The 21,448-nt window shown below is 38.0% G+C and overlaps 1 protein-coding gene across 4 annotated transcripts in view; it reads right to left on the bottom strand.

Moving 5' to 3' along the window:
- Nucleotides 1–12,904: 12,904 nt before the first annotated feature.
- The window catches only part of LOC119882913 (kinase suppressor of Ras 1-like), a 96,129-nt gene continuing 87,585 nt past the window's right edge, over nt 12,905–21,448 (bottom strand). For all 4 annotated transcript variants that reach the window (XM_038693276.1, XM_038693277.1, XM_038693279.1 and 1 more), the window contains exons 15-18: nt 18,345–18,478; nt 18,101–18,232; nt 17,680–17,815; nt 12,905–16,016 (exon numbers count right to left, since the gene is read on the bottom strand). In XM_038693276.1, coding sequence (XP_038549204.1) covers nt 15,870–16,016; nt 17,680–17,815; nt 18,101–18,232; nt 18,345–18,478 — 549 coding nt within the window. In that variant the 3' untranslated portion in view covers nt 12,905–15,869. The remainder of the gene's footprint in view (nt 16,017–17,679; nt 17,816–18,100; nt 18,233–18,344; nt 18,479–21,448) is intronic.

The raw sequence follows: 21,448 nt of genomic DNA, 5'->3' as shown, positions 1-21,448 counted from the left end.
CCCCTGTGATTCCTGTGCTGAGAGAGGGAGAACAAGAGAAAGGGTTAGACAAACCTACACATCTGTAAAGATTCATCCAGGTCATGTTTATCCAAGAAAAGTTGAATCGGGAACAACTGGACGTTTCAGAAGAAGTCCAGTTGCTCTCAGTTCAACCTTTCTTGTAAAAGGCTACAGGTTTGATTGAGAAAGTTATGGATTGTTAAATGTTGAAACTGATGTTGGCATCAGTTACTAGATATTTTGTTAGTTAGTGAATGTTTTTATTTTTTCAAACAGTTCTCACACACTTGAACTCTGATGATGATGTGATATGAATTTGTACAAAGTAATTATGTAATTAGAGTAAAGATATCCAGTAAGAATTGAGTGTTCACCAATATGGTGCATTCAGCCACTATGATGTATTAATGTGGGTAAATAAACCTGAATTGTTGTGTGGAAAATAAGCTCATAAGCTAAGACAGGATGCAGACACTGAGAGAAGGGAAAGAAAATGAAAAAACATTTTAAGTATGATTACTTATAAATGGTATAATAGGCACTTACAATCATGTGTTGTTTTTTATCTCACCATGGTCCACTCAGTACTCTTTAGCATCACTGCTACAGTCTACTATAATATAATTAATGTTTACTATGAAGATTGCTTTTATAATATGCTACTATACTACTTTTAGGGTTAGGCGTAAATCCCCAACCCACCCAAAAATAAATAACGTTTTGAAATATTTTATTCATACTCACCAATATATTGAAATAAAATTAAATACCACCCCCCAAATACGTATTTTAGAATAAATTAATAGGCTGCCCCTGTTTATATTGTGTGCTGCTAACTTTATCCATTGCCAGTATCATAATTTGTTTATTCATTTGTTAACTGTTAATGTCCCTAAATATTCTAATTTAGTGGGGGAAATCCACTAACCTGCTTTAACGCACGTGATTGAAAGACAACTTCTCTCCACATCGATACTATATTTGTAATAATAAGGACATTCTCTATAAAAATGTTGGTCAACTGTGTGATACTAGTGGGAGACTATAAAGCTACTCAGAGATTTGACGACATATCAAATTCCCATATCAGTTAAAGAGTATGCGATTGTTTTTGATGCCGTTCCTTCAGGAGTCAGGATGCTGCTGGGGAGCGTTAACTTCCTTTGGCCACTTAATCACACTATAAATTTATTTGACACTGCTGTGGGGAGTTTATGCTTTTCCTCTAAGCAACAGGTAAATTATAAACTAATTAGAGGTTTATTCCAAAAAGACATTGTGACTATGCTTTATGTAATTTCATATTGGAATAGTATAAAAGAGAGTGTGCCTTGGGATAAAGTGTGGATATTACCCTTTAAATATTTGCTTACTATTAAAGTGAGAGACGTTTAAATTGATTCACCGTTTCTACCCAGTAAAGTCTTTCTTTAAAAGAGATAAACTGAATATTGATACTGAGTGTTCATTCTGTAAAGCTGCAGAGGAAAATGTGTCCCATTTATTTTCGAACTGCTGTCACACTGAGAAATTCTGGTCAGACATGTTGGAGTTCATTCAGGCTCATCTCATTCCAGATATTTGGTTTTGTTTTAAGGATGTTTTCTTTGGTGTTTTTGATTTCAGTGAGGATAAAAAAGGACTAGGCCTATATTTCATAACAAATCTGTTATTCTTACTTGCCAGAACAATGAAATGTTGTATGTCGTTACATGTTGTGTCCTTTAACGTTATATGTATCTGATGACCTTCTCAATAAAGTAAGTGAAAAAAAAAAGAAAACAATCTAGCCAAGTACAGTCAAATACCCGGATGTATTCTCGCTGCGCCCGCTTTACACGTGGACAGTAAATTAGTGAACAAAGCCACCCCGCTGGTTTGAATGGAGAGCAGGAAGCCAGTTTTGGACCACTAAAATATTACCACAGGGCCACTTCCTGTTGGCACCAGCGTCTCCTGCGCATGATCGCGCAGCATAACGGCGGTTTAATGACGTGGAGCAACGGCAGAACCGTACTGCTGGTAGCTGACCACAGTCTGTATGGCGGAATTCAGATAGCGAAGTATCCCATAATGCATTTCGCGCCAAAAAGCGGAAATGTCCGAGGAGAAGCTTCACAACTGTAAATAATACTGCTGTTCTTGTATCACTGAATGAGTTTCTTATGGGGCAGTACAGTTGTGTAAACTCCAAATGTGTTGTCGATTTCTCAAGACAGAGCTGATTTGAAAATTTGCTACGACGTATTCGGAGTTGTGAGGTCCTGCCTGCTAACGTTTCCGGTGTTGTGCCAAATTCTGCCTGCCTGCCGAGAATTGCATGCACCTCGCGGGTGGTAGCGATAATTCAAGCTGAGAAAAGAGGTGGATGCAAATCTCGCCAGGTAGCCTAAAACATCTGTTCTGCCAAATTATGCATCCACCTCTTAAGGTCCTTTTCAGACACTTTGCTGTGCTCATTGATCAAACGCGGTTCAAAAGGAATACTACTTCTACTAAGTGTAATATTATTACCGACTCTAAACGTTCATAAAATATATACTTCTAGTCATGCACCATTGATGAACCCCACAAAGGATATTATAGCGTTTAAAAGCAGTTTTTGGAGGTGCGTGCAATTCTTGGCAGGCATACAAACACCGTCATCACGTCTGCTGCTGTTCAGTAGCTGAATGAATGACTGCCGTCTCCCGTGCTGGGACTTTGTACCCCCGAGCCGAACCTGCCGAGTTCGACCTTTAAAGTACAGAAGTCCGAACTGAGAAACGCATTGAGAAACTACCCATGTTTTATGTAATCTCATAGCAACCAGTGCCACGTCAATTTGTTGTTGTGTGGAGCCTTGAGATCGGTGGTCTTATTAATTAGGGTCCCAAGCAGATGTTCAAAGCTACCTGTGTGTCTGTCTCTAAGAAATTAGCTTCTGTCTCCTGGTGTAATTATTTAGTAGCTCTAGTGCAGGTCACTGGGGAATTTAATCATGCCTTTCAGAATTTGGCTAATAATATAATAGTATTGTGTGGTGGACTTAAAATGGTCTATTTACTGTAATATTTTGTCTGCATGGCTTGATTTAAAATTAATTGAATAACTCTTTGCACCTGAAAAAGTTATACAGTTCATTCTCTCCACTTTCTAGAAGTTTCTGTAAGATGCTATCTGCTGAAGGTGAAATACCAGACTTCCAAGCAAGTACATCCGACTACAGTCAGTTTTCTCCTCTTTGGAGTTTGTCAACGAAGGCAAGCAACTATCTTGTATAACAAAATGTAGATGCCTCTATAACAAATAAAAGAACAAGATTTAAAGCATTTTTTACTGTCCTCATGATATTTCATCTTGGCAGTGTGCTTTTTGCGGCAGGCCTTTTTTTAACATTAAAAATACAGGCACTTAATGAATGTATAGCCTTACTACCTATTGCTGTTACTTAGTGAGACAGTTTTAACCAACTTTAAACTTCAGTATTAAAATTGCTCTTTTGTCTTGTACACTGTAATGTTGCTAATAACCCAAATATATATATATATATATATATATATATATATATATATATATATATATATATTTATGTCTCTGAATTTCCGACTACTGTGACAAAGTAGATTTCAAAGAAAAAGACAAATCAGCATCCATCTGCAAAAACAGTTTGACAATGTGGGAGTGGTTGTGATTGTCCCACATACTGTCACAGTTTACATTACATTACATTTATTCATTTAGCTGACGCTTTTATTCAAAGTGACTTACAATTGCTATACATGTCAGAGGTCTGGAGCAACTAGGGGTTAAGTGTCTTGCTGCAATGGTGGATGGGTCACAGTGGGGAATTGAACCCGAGGCTCACACCGAAGGCATAGTCTTTTCTGTTGCGCCAACGCCACCCCCCAGTTTGCTCTAGCAGGTCACCCATATGCTGGATATTTGTTTGTGATAATGTTTTTCCTTATTTTTAAAGACCATTCAACACAATCTACCCAAACGGACCCCATGTAACTTTCGTGAAGTGACAATGACCACTCAGTTGAAGTAGATGGGGGATTTCCATAGGCAGAAATACACCCAGCTTTGAAGTCATAATCCGGTCTACAATGTCGTGTAAAAATTCAAGACTTGGGCCAGATAAGAAAGCTTGAACTTTTACCAACATTTTTATTATCAACAAAAACAGACACCTATTAGAATACTAAAGTTCCACCGCAGTGTGTCAGAGATCGGTGCAAAATAGAGCCCCATTCTGTTACCAGAACAGAGACCCGAGTCGACATGAAAACCATGTAACGACTGACTTTTACCTCCTTTTGGACCTCCTTTTATAGCTCTGTTTCTTGGCTTCACATCATCTGTTGGCTCTCTTACATGCTGCTCCCTCCCTTTTCTCCCAAAGCACACGAACTTGCTCACACACACACACACACACATGTGCTACTGCTGAGCCTGGGCAGTTAGATACAGAAAGGAGCACACACACTCAGAGCTATAGAGTTCCAACACTGTGATCCTAACTTTACACTATAAAATAACACTTTAAATGATGACAATGTAGACCACCATTGCTCTAGTAATTAATGATAACAATTTAGGCTATAATGCTCCAAAATAATTCACAACACTCTCTCCTCTGAGGCTGTAAAGCCTCACAATTTATACACCAACACTGTGACCACTGAAAATAGGCGGCCTATTGTATTTGCAGATCTGAAACCTATTCCTCAGACTTGCAGACCTTCAAGAAAATACCCAAATTAGTGTTTACACGTTGTGAAATAATCAATAATCATGCGGTGGGATGTTCCTGTTTCTAACACATTTGAGCAAGTTATAATGACAAGGATTTCCATTACTTCTCTCTCCTCCTCCTCATTACCCTTTAAATGAGCTTAACATATTAAACTACCTATACGTGCTATAATATAGTGAGATATACCTTGTAAATGGTTTACACTCGTGAAACAAATAATATCTTATGCAGTGAGCTGTTCTTTTCTTATATACTTTAGCAAGCTAACAATTATAACAACACCTAATGTGTTGAAAGGCACACATCATCAGAACAATCACATGGTGCATAGTGAACTTTTTGTGTAACAATACAGTGACCAGACATAACAGTGTTTCAACAATCATTCATGTGACACTTCAGAATGGTGCAAAATGTCAGATAAACATGTATGATGTCCATTTTGAAAGTTTAGTCCGTGGTACTGTGGAACTCTTTTTTGGGCACTCAGGTTTCATGGGGAACAGACTGGGTACCAATTTGAGGGCACTCAGTCGTTTGTAGTTTCAGTCTTGTTCTTCCCTTTTGCTGGTTCACTTGGACTCATAGCTGGTGATTGTCAAAGTTGTCTCTGTGGTGATGCAGGTCGCGCTTGATCTTGTCTGCTGCTGCGTCTGCCTCACGAGGCCTCATAGGAGAGTGGCCTCCTCTGGTCTTTGACTGGCTGTGAAGGATTATTTAACTTGCTTGCACTATTGTTACTATTACCAATAAGTGAGCTTTATCCTACTGTAGTTTAGAGACTTTAACTATCGTCTCTATCTGTTTGAAAAATATCAGTCTTTTTCAACATGAGTTTGCTTCCTAGATATTCCATTTGCTTGCAATTTAACCCTTCTAACATCCTGTATATCTGTGTATTGAATTACATTGTTATTGGACGTACAAATAGTAAATCTTGAAACACTCCATTATTCATTAGTGCACTACAATTCTTCCATACTTCAAACTAGTTTACTAATAATTCCTACAAAAACAGAAAGAAAACATAAATGAACTCAGGTGTTCAGCATCACACATGTGTCTCAGGTTATCATTACAGTTGCTTGGTTGTTCCTGTGGAATACATGACAAAGGTCGATCATGATTTAAGACTCACAATCATCAAATTTAAGCAAGCAGTAGCAATGTGCTGCTGAAATTGCTTTATAAAGGCTTCAATGAGGCTTCTCCTTTCGGCCTCTTTAAAATCAAGCCTGAAAGGCTGCCTGTCATTGTATTTGCTACGCCAAGGAGCTCTGCACTGGCTGTTCCTCTGCACAAATCCAGAGCAGACAGTGATCTCTAAAAGTTATAATATAAAATAATCCCACTAGATTCCCTTTTCCTAAAAACACAAGGAATGCTTGATGTTCTGATCCCTTTTTGCTGAAATTCAGTTAATAGGTGGCTGTTGGAAGAGAGTAGGACAGTACATTTATTAACTCAGTGTATTTGTGTTAATTAATCAGTTATTAATGACATATCTTGCTATTTTATAGATCCTGAGCTAACCTTATTCTTTGTCTTTTTTGGATTTAACATCAGTCTCTATTTTCTTTTTTCTTCCCCTATCTTTCTATTTTTTCTTCTCCTACAAATTATCAACACTCCTACTCCCAAACTCTTGTGAGGTCAGTCTTCAAACAGTTCTTTTTCAGCAGATGTTGCAGTTTTCAAGGCCTCTGACAGTCTGACCATTTGTAATGTTGATCATGTGAGACAGAGAGCGCTTCCTTGGTGATGTCTCTGTCAGCACTCGGTCACATGTGAGAGCATTTTGGCTGAAGTTCATTTTCACTGTTAAACCTTCTTGACCTTTTAAACTTTGTGCTGTTAGGTTCGCAGTCTTTAAGGTGGTGTTGTCCTCTTTATGATTCGACTGTAGATGGTAGATGTGGTCTGACTGGCTGCGTCCTCAGCGTTGGGAAGATGCTGACGTCAGTGGAGGTGGGCTTGGGCCTGTGATGCATCAGGTTGACACGCCTCTCTGTGGAACGCCTCCTGTATCACTGCTCGTTTGTGGCCCTCCCTCTCTTCCTCACAGTCAGATTCTGCTGTGTCCATTTTGAAGCTGCTCTCTCGCCTTCTTCATGAAACTTCAGAGCTGCCATCGTGTCCAGTGCAGCTCTGTCTCGCTGTCGTCATGTCTCATGGTTCGTTGTGCTCTGCAGGTGCCTCGGTCTGTAGGCAGATCTTTTGTCTTTCTGAGTTCTGTGCTCTGACGAACTTTGTTAATGTTAATAATGTTAATGGTAACATTACGATGGTTACCATTAACACTATTATAAATATCTGTACCATTTTTCATTTAGTCTATAGCAACATTACCTTCACTGTGTGTACCTCTGTGTGTATATTGTGTAGGCTGCCTCCCTCCCCTCTCTCTCTCCTTACATCTCCCCCTCTCTCTCCTTACATCTCTCTCTCTCTCTCTCTCTCTCCTTCACCCCAACCGGTCGAGGAAGATGGCCGCCCACCCTGAGCCATGGTTCTGCTCGAGGTTTCTGCCTCTTAAAAGGAAGTTTTTCCTTGCCTCTGTCGCCTAGTGCTTTGCTCTTGGTGGGAACTGTTGGGCTTCTGTAAATAGCATCACAGAGTACGGTCTAGACCTGCTCTTTTATGAAAAGCGCTGTGAGATAACTGTTGTTGTGATTTGGCGCTATATAAATAAAATTGAAAATTGAATTGTTATTCTTTCTATTCCTATCTAGCTCTCGTCTCCTCCCTATCTAATATAGCCTCTCTTTTTCCATCTCTCCTTTATATCTTAACTCAACCCTTTAAAGACCCTAATTCTTTTTTCTTCTTCTTCTGCCTGTACTGGCCCTTAAATGCACTTACTTACATCTTCCTTCCACTTGCTCTGTACGTTTCTTCATCTGGGGGTATATCTATTTAGACCTTATCTAACAGGATGGGGTCTTTCATTATTCCGTCTCTGTGACTCCTTTTCACTCACTAAAGGCTATATAGTATGTTAATATTATCTACCTGTTGGTCAAACTGTTTCTCCCTATTTTCCCTTCATTCTGAGCTTTCTCTATCTCTTATCTAACGTCTTTTATTTTATCTTTAACTACTTAGTTGTGCTGTTACCACATATGTTGCTGCCACAGCTCCCTCCTTTGACCACCTTTGCAGCTAATATTTCTTTTTTCTGCTCTTTACCATTTAATTTCACCTGCTGTGTGCCTCTCAGGACAGCCATCGCACACTCACTGCGAGCAAACACTTACTCTCTGGAAACTTTAGGCCTTCATGCCTCGAAAAAGAAAAAGACAGTTAATTGTCAAGCCACACAACCAAGAAACTAGAATGAAACAATTCATTGAAAGAAACTCAGGCAGCTCCCCTTGTTTTTATATCAAGGAGCTATTCAACTGAAAAATCATCAAAGCAGAGTTTATTAAACTAACTAACTAACTATTAAAATATCAAATTCATTTTCTCACATCTAATACAAAATTGATGGCTCTCAATCCCTTCTCTAACTTAAATCCTTCATAGATAATACCTCACATTGCTGCCTATGTACTTCTGTGTTTCAATAAATGTGCAAACTTTATCAGATGTCATCATGTTTCTAGTTTTGTTCCTTCTCCTCGACCAAAAAGTGTTTTCAGCCTGTTATTCTGAACTAAATTTCCTTTATTATCATAATACTTTAGTAGGCTGTTTCAACTACACTTTTCTTTTCTGTATCCAGCAGTCATTGCCGTTCTTTTACTAATCTGCTCACTGTCAAGCTTATTGCTTCAATGTGGCTCAGGAGCTAGAGTGGGTTGGCCCTGGTTGCGTGTCGAAGTGTCCTTGGGCAAGATACTGAACCCCAGGATACTGAAATGTTAGTTTCCGTTTGAGCACTTAGGCTCAGTGTGTGACTGGTGAATGCAGATGTAGTGTAAAAGCGCTTTGAGTGGTTGTAAAAGACTAGAAAGGCGCTATACAAGTATGGAGCACTAGTCCACATTAACTATTTCTTCAATAGTATTCATATACAATAATTCATATATCTATTACTTTATAACTCCTTCCATCAACTTCTTATACTTTTTTATATCACTATATCAACTCTATTCATCTGTTATCCTTAAGCTTTATGTTAGTTTAATATTAGATCAGTTATTCAACTATCATTATTTTATACTTTTTGTCTAATGGTCTTAAACATGAGGCTTCAAGACTCAAAATCTTAGTATTATTATTTTATGCCTTGGTAACATTTATGTGCACTTTTTGTTAACACACAGCTATCGACTATATTTTCTGCAATATTTACATGCACGTACGTCTCTGACTCCTATCTCCTGCCGGCCCCTGACTTAATTTACATTACCTAGGTTTTCAAATGGACTTGTCTGATGCACTTCCTCAACACAGACTTAATTTACACTACCTACGTTTATTTTCAAATTAACTGGTCTGATGCACTTCCTCAACACAGACTTAATTTACACTACCTACGTTTATTTTCAAATTAACTGGTCTGATGCACTTCCTCAACACAGACTTAATCTACACTGCCTAGGCTTACTTCCAAATTGGCTGGTCTGATGCACTTCCTCAACACAAATCCAGTCTACTTATTATCAACAACAGTGTTGTCACATGTGTTATTTTTCTTTTACAGTACTGCTGCTTTTTGACATTCCTCTGATACACTGAATTACTTTGACCCTTACCAGTTTTTGGTATACTGTTGTTCGAATAATTTGAATACTGAAAACCTATTGTCTCCTATATGAGAGGTGGAAAATGCCTTGGGGAGGATGTCCTTGTCCTGAGATGCACGGGCAAGTGTTTCCTAAATATTTTAAACTAAATTTTATTTAGTTACAACTCTGGACTTTGCTTAAAGGAGGATTCCCTCCCGCATGCAGAAGGAGAAATATGCCCTGGGAATCACTTAACTTTTTCACTTGCTAAAAGATCCTTTCTCTCCAAAAGGTATGAAGAGTCAAGTATACAGAGAGCAGTAAAAAAATCTGCTCGCTGTTCTTCCCTCTGTGATAGTTCAGATTCCTATATTTCCCATATTTGTTGAAAAAGGATTTTTACATAATTGTTTTGGATATTCTGTTGTTTTGATTGATTTGTGAAGTGATCCACTCTTTGGTAAGTTATTTTCATGTTCTGACCATAAAGAATAGTTTAAACCAAAATTAACTGTCTGGTTTCTTCAGCTTTCACTAAGGAGCAAAAATCAGCATTTAAACTCAATAGAAGTAATGATTTGACATTTATTCTGATAATTCATAATGATAATAATAATAATATAACTGATAACATTAATATCTAGCAAGTATTGCTGGATCATAAGCCAGTACAAGCACAGCCAGAGATGCACAGCCAGCAGCAGTCTTAACAGACTTTTTGAGAATTTTGGGCTAGATCTAGAGGTTTCCATTCAGGCTTATAACAGAGGCAGACTGGAGACTGACAGATGAGTCTCCAAGAGTTTGTGAGTTATGGGCAATACTGCTGAACTTGGATTCAGGAATGTTTCATTTATCAAGCTGTTCATGTGGCTTCTCAGTCCTTGATAACCCATTTAAGAATTGATCACAGTTTTTATCCTAGCACCAGGTTTAAGTTGTTTTTCTTCATAAATTCATTGTAAGCATCAGTTTTTAACATAATCGGGTTTCAAAAAACATTTTAAGAGAATTTCAAGCTAATTTTTTTAAAGTCTCCAAGATATTACAGAATTTGGTGATTTAGTGCCATGCTGAGCCCTGAGGCTAGCTGTTTTGAGAACAATGTATCAGGTCTTAAAGAAAATACAAAAGATTTTTGTGCATCAATTATTGCTAAACTCCAAAGAAGTGGTATAGCAAATAGTTTAGTTTCAGCAATTTCTAGAGAATTTTGAAAACCCATCTGTTAGCTTTAATACTGAAACTAATTGAATGAAATATTTCAATGTAAAATGGGGGCTTGTGCAGCCTGTAGAAATAATATTAGGAGTTCGATTTGATATGAGGCGAAATAAATGAACACGTACTTATGATCAAGTCCCAGTCAAAGACACTTTCGTTTACATTCCCATTTTGTAAACAATAAAATTTTGTAAACTACTTGGGGAACCTTGTGTATAAAAACTTTTAAGGTGCTTATGGTGGAGATGAGAGCCTACATATTGTACCCTTATTTTCTCTGTAAGTGTGCATAATTGTGCCCAATCTGACTGGTACTAGGAAGTTTTTTTCTGTTTGTGAAAGGGAATAACACAATTTAGTGTTTAAAAACTAGACTTTCAAGTGTCATAAAACAGCACTGTGAGTGTCAGACATTAAGACAAATAGTGAAAGGTAATAACAGAGTGTAATGTAAAAATAGACTTTCATGTGTCAAAAAACAGCACCGTGTCAGATATTTAACATTATAAAGAGTTGAAATGTTAACACTGTCCAAAGTGTAACTTTAACACTGAACTGGTGAGAATTATATAAACACTGGGATGGTGTTCATTTTAACACTATGTGTGTGGTTTAAGATCTTGCCACTTCTGTGCCCGTTTTGGATCCAAAGGTTTGGAAGTATTATCAGTGAAATATATGCATAATTTTAAAAACAGGATATACATGGATTTCTTATTTTCTATAAGCCATCAAGTCGGCAGAAGCAAATGTCAGTAAGTTGCTAATCACTTGATCCAAGTCATATACCCTGCAGCTCTTCCAGAAGGTAAGTAGTTCAACATCCAATGATGGTGAATAAGAGAGCTACAGTAGTTCAAAGTCAGTGTGTATAGAGGTTCTTTGCCAGGACACCACAGGATGTCAGAAAAGGAAGTGAATCTTCTGAGGTGTGTATGATTTACTGTAAAAGATTATCTATTTGGTTAATAGCTGATGAACAACTTCTGTCAGTTATTTCGGCCATTTGAATGCTGCCCTCCTGCCTTTCTGTTCCTCTTAGTATGTCATACTGTATATTCTGGTAAATGCTTGTTCCTGTCTTAGTGCTTATCTAAAGTCATTCACATAAAATGATCAAGTTTATAAAACAGTAACAGAAACAACATTATATTAAATTGATAGATTCAAAAGAGAAAATGTTACAATAGTTTGGAATTGAATTGAGTAAAATGTACAAACACAATTATGCAGCAAGTCTTTAGTCTAGACCAGGAGATGGATAAAGACACTGTTTTTGTGGATGTAAGATTGTGGGGTTGTTTTGTATGGTAATGTTATCAATAGAATATTTAAATTAATCCCTAATTTAGGGAATTCAGTGGACAGATGCCGAGCTAGGAGTAGTCGGCTCTGTATATATTGTGTTGGGCTCGTGATGTTTTTCATGGTTTGGGAAGCCCCCATAATTCCAGTTAAATAACATTTTGTCCACTAACACCTGAAGAAAATATCTGGCTTTTCAGCTGCTAAATGCTCCACTGTGTTCACCAGCTAGCCAGGTCTTTTTTCACTGAAGACAGTTGCCTGCTGCTACAGGAAACCAGACTGATGAGAACATACACATGGAACCAAAACTGTAAAGTTGCAACCAAAACAATGAGCTGAAAGCCCTTATCCTCTCTATGGTTTTATGCAACCACTCTCACATCACGGTATCTGACACATTGTTTATTTAACATATGTATGTGAATGTGAAGACCTTTCATTTGTATGGCAAGGTAAAATGTGGTATCTGTGAGGCTGTACTACATCAATTACGTATCTTGTTTTTGTGAGCATGTTGGCATTTAGCTCAAAGCACCACTGTGGCCAAGAACAGTTGCATTTTATTTGAAAAATTGGATAACTATGAATCTTCACTGACATCAATAATGATGCTAAAAACAGTACCCACCAACCACAGCCTGGTGAAGCCCGCCACAGAGCAATTCTCCAGGCTGCGAGACTTAAATTCATCCTCAGCACTGCACCATGGAAAATTGTTTATTTCTGTATATACTTTTATTAATTTTGTATACATCATTTGCTTTGTAGCATAAAGGGAATTACAAACTGCATCTCATTATACAACCCTATTGTAATATGACAATAAATGTATCTAGCTGTTTATTTCCTTTTTTTTCCTAACCTCATTAAACTTGATCTTGACACATTTTGGTGTATTGTCATGATTTGTATCATTTCTGATACATAACACTGATTCTATCACAAAAGAAGATCAGATGTAGTCACTGGAGACCAGCTTTAATATATTCCATTGTTCAGAGCAGAAGCTTACAAATTATCAACTCATCCTGTACAAAATACAGAACAGATTAACCCCCCCACCCAAGAAAAAAACAACAAAACACCAATACACCAGCGGCAGTTTACACAGTGTCTAAAGTCTATACATAAATATTACTGAAGTACATATTACACTGTATATTAAATACAATCTCCAACACTGCATATTCAGTACATGCATGAGGTCATCGTTGGATGATGCTTTATTAGGTTCCACTCTGCTGGTGAAGCCCATTACATTCAGACACATTCAGTGAGTGAACATTGCAATCCTGCCTGAGGAAACACACACACACACGAGCCACATCCTGTTCACTAACACCATGTGGTGCACGCAGGAAAGAAACAAATCTGTTGCAATATCACAAGTTGCTGTACACTTGAATAAAACCATTATCTCCAGTTTTGTACTCTAGCTCATTGTTCTGTTAGGAGTCAAAATAAGAATGAACAAACTCCGTAGCTCTCATTATATCTCACTCATGTCTGAGCAAAACAGGGTGTCATGTGACATTTGTGTGTATTTGTTACAGCAAAACAAAGCCAAAGCTGCCCCAACATAAAGTCATTTATGTAATAACAAAGCATTGTTTATTTATATTTTGGGGAGTACACTTTTCAAAGGATCACTTCACCCAAATTACAGAAATAAATATTTTCTCATTACCTCCTGTGGTATCTCTTCATGCAGGTATTGTGATTAATTGTCCGGGTTTGATGACATTTTTTAGTGTGTGTTTGTGTGACTGTGGCAAAAGTCGGTGTCTGTGCCGCTGTGCACATGACATGAACCGTGTGTCTACTAAATACTAAAGTATGCTATAGTGAACACTCACAACAACAACAGCTAACATGCTATTTTTTGGCCAAAGTTTCTTTGATCTTCATGAGATATGGTGGGATTATTGCTCTTATTACGTATTAAGTCCATATTTCTGCTTTTTTTAATGAAATATTGTAATCAACAGGAAGTCAGCCATTTAGCACTTCCTGTGTCATTTTCATCTCACATGTCAATATTCAGTCATAGTGAAAGTGCTGATGTATCTAGACTTACTGGCATCTAGAAAGGACATGTTTCAACCTTACATAGTTGAATCAGAATTGTCAAGTCCTGCCTATACTCGGCTGATCGAATCGTGTCTTTTTGTGCATGGTGATTGCGAGACGAAGCTAAACTGAGGCTTATTGTTGTTGCAGTTCCTCGCGGGTCTATTAAAGTAGCCGGCTATTTAAAAATGATAAAATATTCTTTGTGTGGTTCATCAACAGTGATAAATTATCCGGAAGTCACGCGAGGTGCGCACGACGCTCCACTCTGCAACAGCCAGGCATATATGCTTGGATGTAGTAGTAAATTGTTGAAAGGGAGTTATCATCAACACGTGGGTGTGATATACATTAGAAACAAATGTGTTGCAACAGAGTTTGTGTTGAAACTCTGAGTTTTATGACGCTCTAAGGAAGCGCTAAATATCTAGCAGTATCTCCTCTATTGTCGCACTGCTTTAGTGTTATTAATGCTGTTGGTGCATGGTGAGACACCTCGACATACATTTTCTAAAAAGTGCAGGGAGGCGTCACATCGGCGCCTGTGAACGGGCACTGCACTTATACATACAATTTAATGGTACCACTAAATGTAATGTTTACCTGTTGGGCCACAGAAAATAAGCGTCCAGCAGTAAGACATCCCTGTTGGGTAGATTTGGTTTCTCAAAAACACAAAGCGGCACAGTTCTTAAAATAAGCAGCAGCAGAAACGTCAGACCTCCGTTTTAATTATATATCTTTAAACATTGCAGTTACGGCTGAAAATGAATAAACTATTTTGCCAATTTTACATATCTCCGCAATTGAAATCAACTGCCAGTTGTTTACCCGGAAGTGACTGTTTTTGTTAGCTCTGCGTCACAGTCTGGAGAAGGCTACTGTATCCCAACTAATGTCTGTATGATGCATCTGGTGTGTACTATGGTTGTCATGTACTATGTGGTGCACGCAGGAAAGAAACAAATCTGTTGCAATATCACAAGTTGCTGTACACTTGAATAAAACCATTATCTCCAGTTTTGTACTCTAGCTCATTGTTCTGTTAGGAGTCAAAATAAGAATGAACAAACTCCGTAGCTCTCATTATATCTCACTCATGTCTGAGCAAAACAGGGTGTCATGTGACATTTGTGTGTATTTGTTACAGCAAAACAAAGCTCATCAACTGATGATATCTTCGACTGATGTGCGGACAATGTCAACTGATAACAGTTATTGTTCAGGCAATGATGGTGATCCCATGGCCTTCACCAGAACGGAGTGAGGAGACAAAAACCAGCAGTGTTGAAAAGCAAGTGTGCATAATACAGAAACAGGTAAACAGAGGCATAGACAGAGGTGAAAATGTACGAGGGAGGGAGACCAGGCAGAACAGGAACAGGCAGAGGTGGATCAGTCGGCACCCAGAGGAAAGAAAATCACAAAAAGAGGAGAAGGAAAGAGCTGGGAAGCTCAGAAACACAAGAGAAAATAATTCTACTGACACTGAGAAACACTATTGAAGTGCCAGGGAAAAAAGCGTAGAGTAGAGTAGAATAGAGTAGAATGCCATCTTAGGTGTCGTAAAATGTGAGTCTTGCTTCTCAAAATACCAAACAGCAGTCATAGTTGATACTCAGCAGGACAGCTTCATAATGTTCACATTCCTTTACAAAATCCTATTTACAAAATTTTCCATTTGATTCCTTTTAGCTCCATCTCATTTCTGATTCCATGACATGAAAATATAGATTTTGGCAGATATTTATCGACTAAATAAAATGATGTAGACTCAGACTCCAAGATGTTGGTGTGATTGGTGTTGTAGGCTGGTTGACTCTGGATCATGAATACACCTTCTCTTTCTAGGATACGTACTCAGTTGTCTTCCAGAAGTGTCCAGGGTGAGACAGCCGGCGATTGAGTTTGGGGAGTCTGTCCAGCATGCAAGTCAGCTGGGTGAAAGTCGGCCTGTTGTCTACCTCAGAGGACCAGCAGGCAGACAGGATCTCCTGTTGGGATGGAATGAGGAGGATTACATGATTCAGGATGCTTCAACTGTGATTTCCATTTATCAATTTGTTGGCTGTTTACTAGCTTACAATTCAACTGTGACTGTATCACCAGAAGACATCCACCTTGACTATGATGTAAATGATAAATCTTACGCAAAAGTATCTGAATCTCTAGTACCTGTTATAATGCTGCTCAGAATGTACATAAGGCAGCAGAGCTTGGTAGGTACAAGGGACAAAGAATTTAGACAATGTGTTTCTTATGCCTGTTCTTTTTACTAATTATTGACCAAGCTAGTGCTAAAAACAAAAAGCTGCATACTAAAGGGAAATAACTGGTGCTAAAAATGAGTTGATTGGTTGGTTATCAAATTTTAAACCAGACACAGGACCAAGACTGAGGTTGTTGGAAGACTGTGCAGAGCCAAAGATGGGGACTTCAGTTTTATTTTCTGTAAACTGTAGAAAGGTTTTAGCCATCCAGGACGTAACATCCTCAAGGGACTTCAGGGGGGACCTTAAGTAGTGTTGTAGTCAAGACTTCCCAAACCGAGACCAAGTCTTGACCAAGACCCGAGTATAATGAGACCGAGACAAGACCAAGACTTTGAGGGGTTGAGACCAAGTCAAGACCAAGACAAGTACCCAACACTACTTGACACAAAAAAATGTGGAACGTGCATATGATAGGTACTTCTCAAATTGATCTGAAAGATCCACATTCCCGTAAAAACATCCACTTACAGACACTAAGAGCTGAAATCAGCTAAACATCTTTATTAAACGCTTCTATTTTTTCACAAGTTTTCAACAATAGCGCCACCTAGTGGCTGAGGGGCGCCAACGATTTTGGTTTGCTGTTAATTGGACAGACCAATGGGAAGATCTGAGATAGCTTAATTTATTGCGCCACCTAGTGGTCAATTGGTGGTGGTCAAAATTTTGCATAGAGCCTCAAAGGGCATGGGAAAGTACTAATCCACGTTTCGTGTTAATCTGACAGACCGATGCGAAGATATAACATCACTTCCTTATACTTATTTATTCCAGCATCCTTTGCACTATACTTCATTGCACTGTGTACATGTATGCTGTATATGTACCTGTATATCACATCCACTACTCCTGCATCCTTTGCACTCTGCTCACTGCACTATTTGTCAATATGTCTATATTGTTTTTGTTCATAATGTGTATGTTTGTGTTGTCCGCCTAGGAGTTCAAAAAAGTAAGTTTTGCACATTTCAAGATGCAGCTCAATTCAGGGAATGCATGGACATAAGGTTTTTGAATGTGATCAAAGTGCCATCTGCTGGTTGACGTGTCATTTTTTGCATCTGAGGTGTCTGCAGCAGTCTATGCCAACAAGGCAGTGCCTTTGAGAATTATTGTTTTAAGAAGATGACAGTAAGGCTAACTGTCAAGTATGTTTTGAAGTGTTTGCATGATTGACAGTTATCTCAGCCTATCACACTTAGTGATAGTGGTTGTCTCTTGCTGGTCACATCACAGCTCTGCCCTGACTCCCTTGCCCCAGACCAAATTAGAAAATAAAAACAGATTTTCTGGCTTTAAGATGATAGTGACAGTGTGTGCCTCTCTTCCTTTAGTCTCTCTTTGCCACAGCCATGTTCTTCTATTATCTATGTAACAGGCTCACCGTGACCTCCTTGCCCAGGTTGGAGTCTGTCAGCACCTTCTTAATGCCCTCATTGCTGCCCACTAGCCAGATTGTAGTTTCCACAGGTTGTTTGGTGATTGGCCAATCTCCGACCTGCAGCTCATGCCAGATTGTGCTGAAAGTTACACAACACAAAAATCAGATCAGGGAAACCGTAGTGATAGTGAAACCAACTTATATGCTATCTTAATTAATTAAAGGCCAAAGACAAGCTTTGGCACACTGTTGTTATACATTCATGCCAATAAAGCTGTTAAATTTGAATTGACCAAAAAATAGTAAATGTTTATCTTGTAAACTAGAGTGTCTATTCCTCCTTTACTTTAAAATATAGCATATATTGAGTGTTTCTTGATTAACCTGAGTAGGCCGTTAAACTGTAATCAACATCAATCAGTACCCAAATGCATAAACGTCAGCAGCTTTGGAGAAAGGCAGCTGGTCCTCATCAACCTCTGGGCTCATTTTTCTAACAATCTCTGGAGCCAGGTAGTTGATCCAGCCCTGAGGTATCCGGAAAAAGTTCTTTCTTCTAAACAAGCACACACACACACACACACACACATATACAACACTAATGAAGACAACAACTGTGGCTTACCAGACACACATATCAATTTTTTGAGCATTTATTTCACTCCTACCTGCCTTCTTGTACCACTCCAGACATCCCAAAGAGGCCAAAGTCTGTAATGACCACCTTGTTTGTGTCATAGAACACATTCTTAGACTTCAGATCCTTGTGAATGATGCCTTTGGCATGCAGATAACCCATTCCCTGTAAAAGAATCAGATTTGCTGAACACAAGACATTTCTATGACCTGGAGTGAAAGATAAGTGGTAGCTGAGGCTAGGCATTTTTATTATTATCACTGAAAGGCCCAATGAATTTGACTCTTTTAATAACAGAATCCAACCATGATGAAATAAAGACACTAAGTTACTGTACTGATACATCATTCTCTTGTATAAATAAAGTCATTAGGGCCCAAGCCATAACGTGCAGGGTCCCTATTGAAAATGAAGGAATTTTTTTTCCTGCAAAGTAACCTCAACAACCTTTAACAAACTCCTCTTTGGGATTTAGTCCGACCGACTTTTTTTCTGTGCAGTCTAAACCCACTGACGATTAAAAGTTGTACAAACGGTGAGATTCCATGGAACGGCGTGCCCGTGGCGTCCAAAAGCAGGAAGTTGTTGTAACTTCAGTCTACATGCTCATATCTGCACCAAATTTGGGATGCATTATACAGGTGCTGGTCATATAATTAGAATATCATCAAAAAGTTGATTTATTTCAGTAATTCCATTCAAAAAGTGAAACTTGGATATTATATTCAGTCATTACACACAGACTGATATAATTTAAATGTTTATTTCATTTAATTGTGATGATTAAAACTGACAACTAATGAAAATCCCAGATTCAGTGTCTCCGAAAATTAGAATATTACTTAAGAGCAATACAAAAAAAGGATTTTTAGAAATGTTGGCCAACTGAAAAGTATGAACATGAAAAGTATGAGCATGTACAGCATTCAATACTTGGTCTTAAGTAATATTCTAATTTTCTGAGATACTGATTTTGGGGTCAGTTATAATCATCAAAAATAAAAGGAATGAACACTTGAAATATATCAGTCTGTGTGGAATGAATGTATACATTATACAAGTTTCACTTTTTGAATGGAATTACTGAAATAAATCAACTTTTTGATGATATTCTAATTATATGACCAGCACCCGTAAGAGTCCCGCCCTGAACACTCAAAGTCATAGCGCCACCTGCTAGCAACAGGAAATGACACATTTTATGTTTTAATGTACTACATCTAGCAGGTTGGACATATCAACTTCAAACCTGTCCCAGAAAACCCTTAACACACTGATTAAACCATGTTGTAAAACTTGCCGTTAACGGCGTGGCGTCAAAGTTACTCTGCGCCATGACACTGGAAGTTGTTGTAACTTGACTGTACATGGTCAGATCTATACCAAATTTTACACGTTTAATAAGAGTCCTGCTCTGAACACATGTACATACACAACATTCACCTATAGTCATAACACCATCTACTGGCAACAGGAAGTGACCTTCAACGAAGCAGCCCCCGCAACACGTTTCACCTATATATAGGAAATTCCTGTGACACATGTACCAAAAAGCCTCTTGGAGTGATGCCCTAAACCCAACAGGAAGTCAGCCATTTTGAATTTTAGGTCAAGAATTTAAGAAGAAGTGAAGGCCTTATTGGGGGAAATTAAGAGTGATGTGAAGATTGATACGTATTGTAGGAAATGGGAATATTTTAAATATAAGGTTAGGGGAAGGGTTAGGGTTAGGGTTAGGGTCTGTCTCTTAAGTATAGTAAAACCAGGAATAAACAGTTAAGAGAATGTGAATTTAAACTGGTTCAGGGAATTAATGGTGTTTGTAGAAAAAATGAGTTGTTAGAGGAAGATAAGGCCAAGTTATTAAGTTTACAAGCCTGGTTAGATAATTTATTCATCCATAGAGTGGAAGGTGCTTATGTCAGGTTCCAGACAGTTTAGTCCAAAATTGATAGAACAGGGGGAAAGGAATACCTCATATTTATTTGGACTTGAAAGGAGGAGACAGGAGAGAAATAAATGTGTTGATGGTGAATAATACAGAATGCTCTGACACAAAAGCAATTTCTGAAGAAATATATAAATTCTTCTCTAAATTATACTCTTCATCTTATTCAGAGGAACATTCATTGTTGTTTCTTGAAAGCATTAAGCAATATATTCCTCAAATTGAGACAGATTTTAAAGAAAGATGTGACTCTGTGATTAATATGAAGGAGTTGGATTTAGCTTTAAAGCAAATGTCAATAGGCAAATCCCCGGGTGAAGATGGTTTAACCTCAAACTTTTATAAATTTTTCTGGGAAGAGATAAAAGAATTATTATTTAGTGCCCTAAAAGAATTTTGAATATTGAAAACAATCATTTAATGATGACCATGAAACAAGGTATTATTACTTTGTTACCCAAACCTGGGAAGGACAAGAGATATATTGATAACCTGAGGCCAATAACTTTATTAAATTTGGATTACAAATTATTTACACGGATTTTTGCCAATCGGTAGAAAGAGGGCATGGGACAGATAAGTAGTGAGACTCAGTCAGGGTTTCTTAAAGACAGATCTATACACAACAACATTAGGCAGGTTCTTGATTTACTAGATTGTAAAGACTTTATCGAGGACAATGGTTTCATATTGTTTTTAGATTTTTACAAAGCTTTTGACTCAGCTGAACATCCATTTATAATGAAAACTTTAGAGCATTTTGGGTTTGGGTCAGAATTTATTAAGGTAGTTAATATGATGTATAAAGATATCAATAGTTCAGTTTCTCTCCCGCAAGGAACGTCTAGAAGATTTGAGGTTAAATGAGGGATTCGGCAGGGTTGTCCTTTCTCCCCTTTATTTTTTATTTTAGTTGCAGAATTATTAGCGGTTCTTATAAAAAACAGCCCTGAAATAGAGCCTACATCCATCCATCCATCCATTGTCAACCGCTTATCCTGCGTACAGGGTCGTGGGTAGAGCCTACATGTGCTAGGTAATTATCTATGAATAACTGAGACGACACAACCATCTTCCTCAAAACTTCAGAACAGATTCCTCTGGTAATTGAGAAGATAAAGGGGTTCTCTACAGGATTGTTTTTCTCTGGATTACAGTTAAATTTAAAGAAATGTGAACAAATGGCT

The sequence above is a fragment of the Micropterus salmoides genome, unplaced genomic scaffold (genome assembly GCF_014851395.1).
Source record: "Micropterus salmoides isolate LMB-PRFRI ecotype aquatic unplaced genomic scaffold, ASM1485139v1 Ms_hic_scaffold_3, whole genome shotgun sequence".
Lineage (NCBI taxonomy): Eukaryota > Metazoa > Chordata > Actinopteri > Centrarchiformes > Centrarchidae > Micropterus > Micropterus salmoides.
The sequence above is the reverse complement of the archived record's forward strand: the minus strand, read 5'-3'. Positions and strand labels throughout refer to the sequence as shown.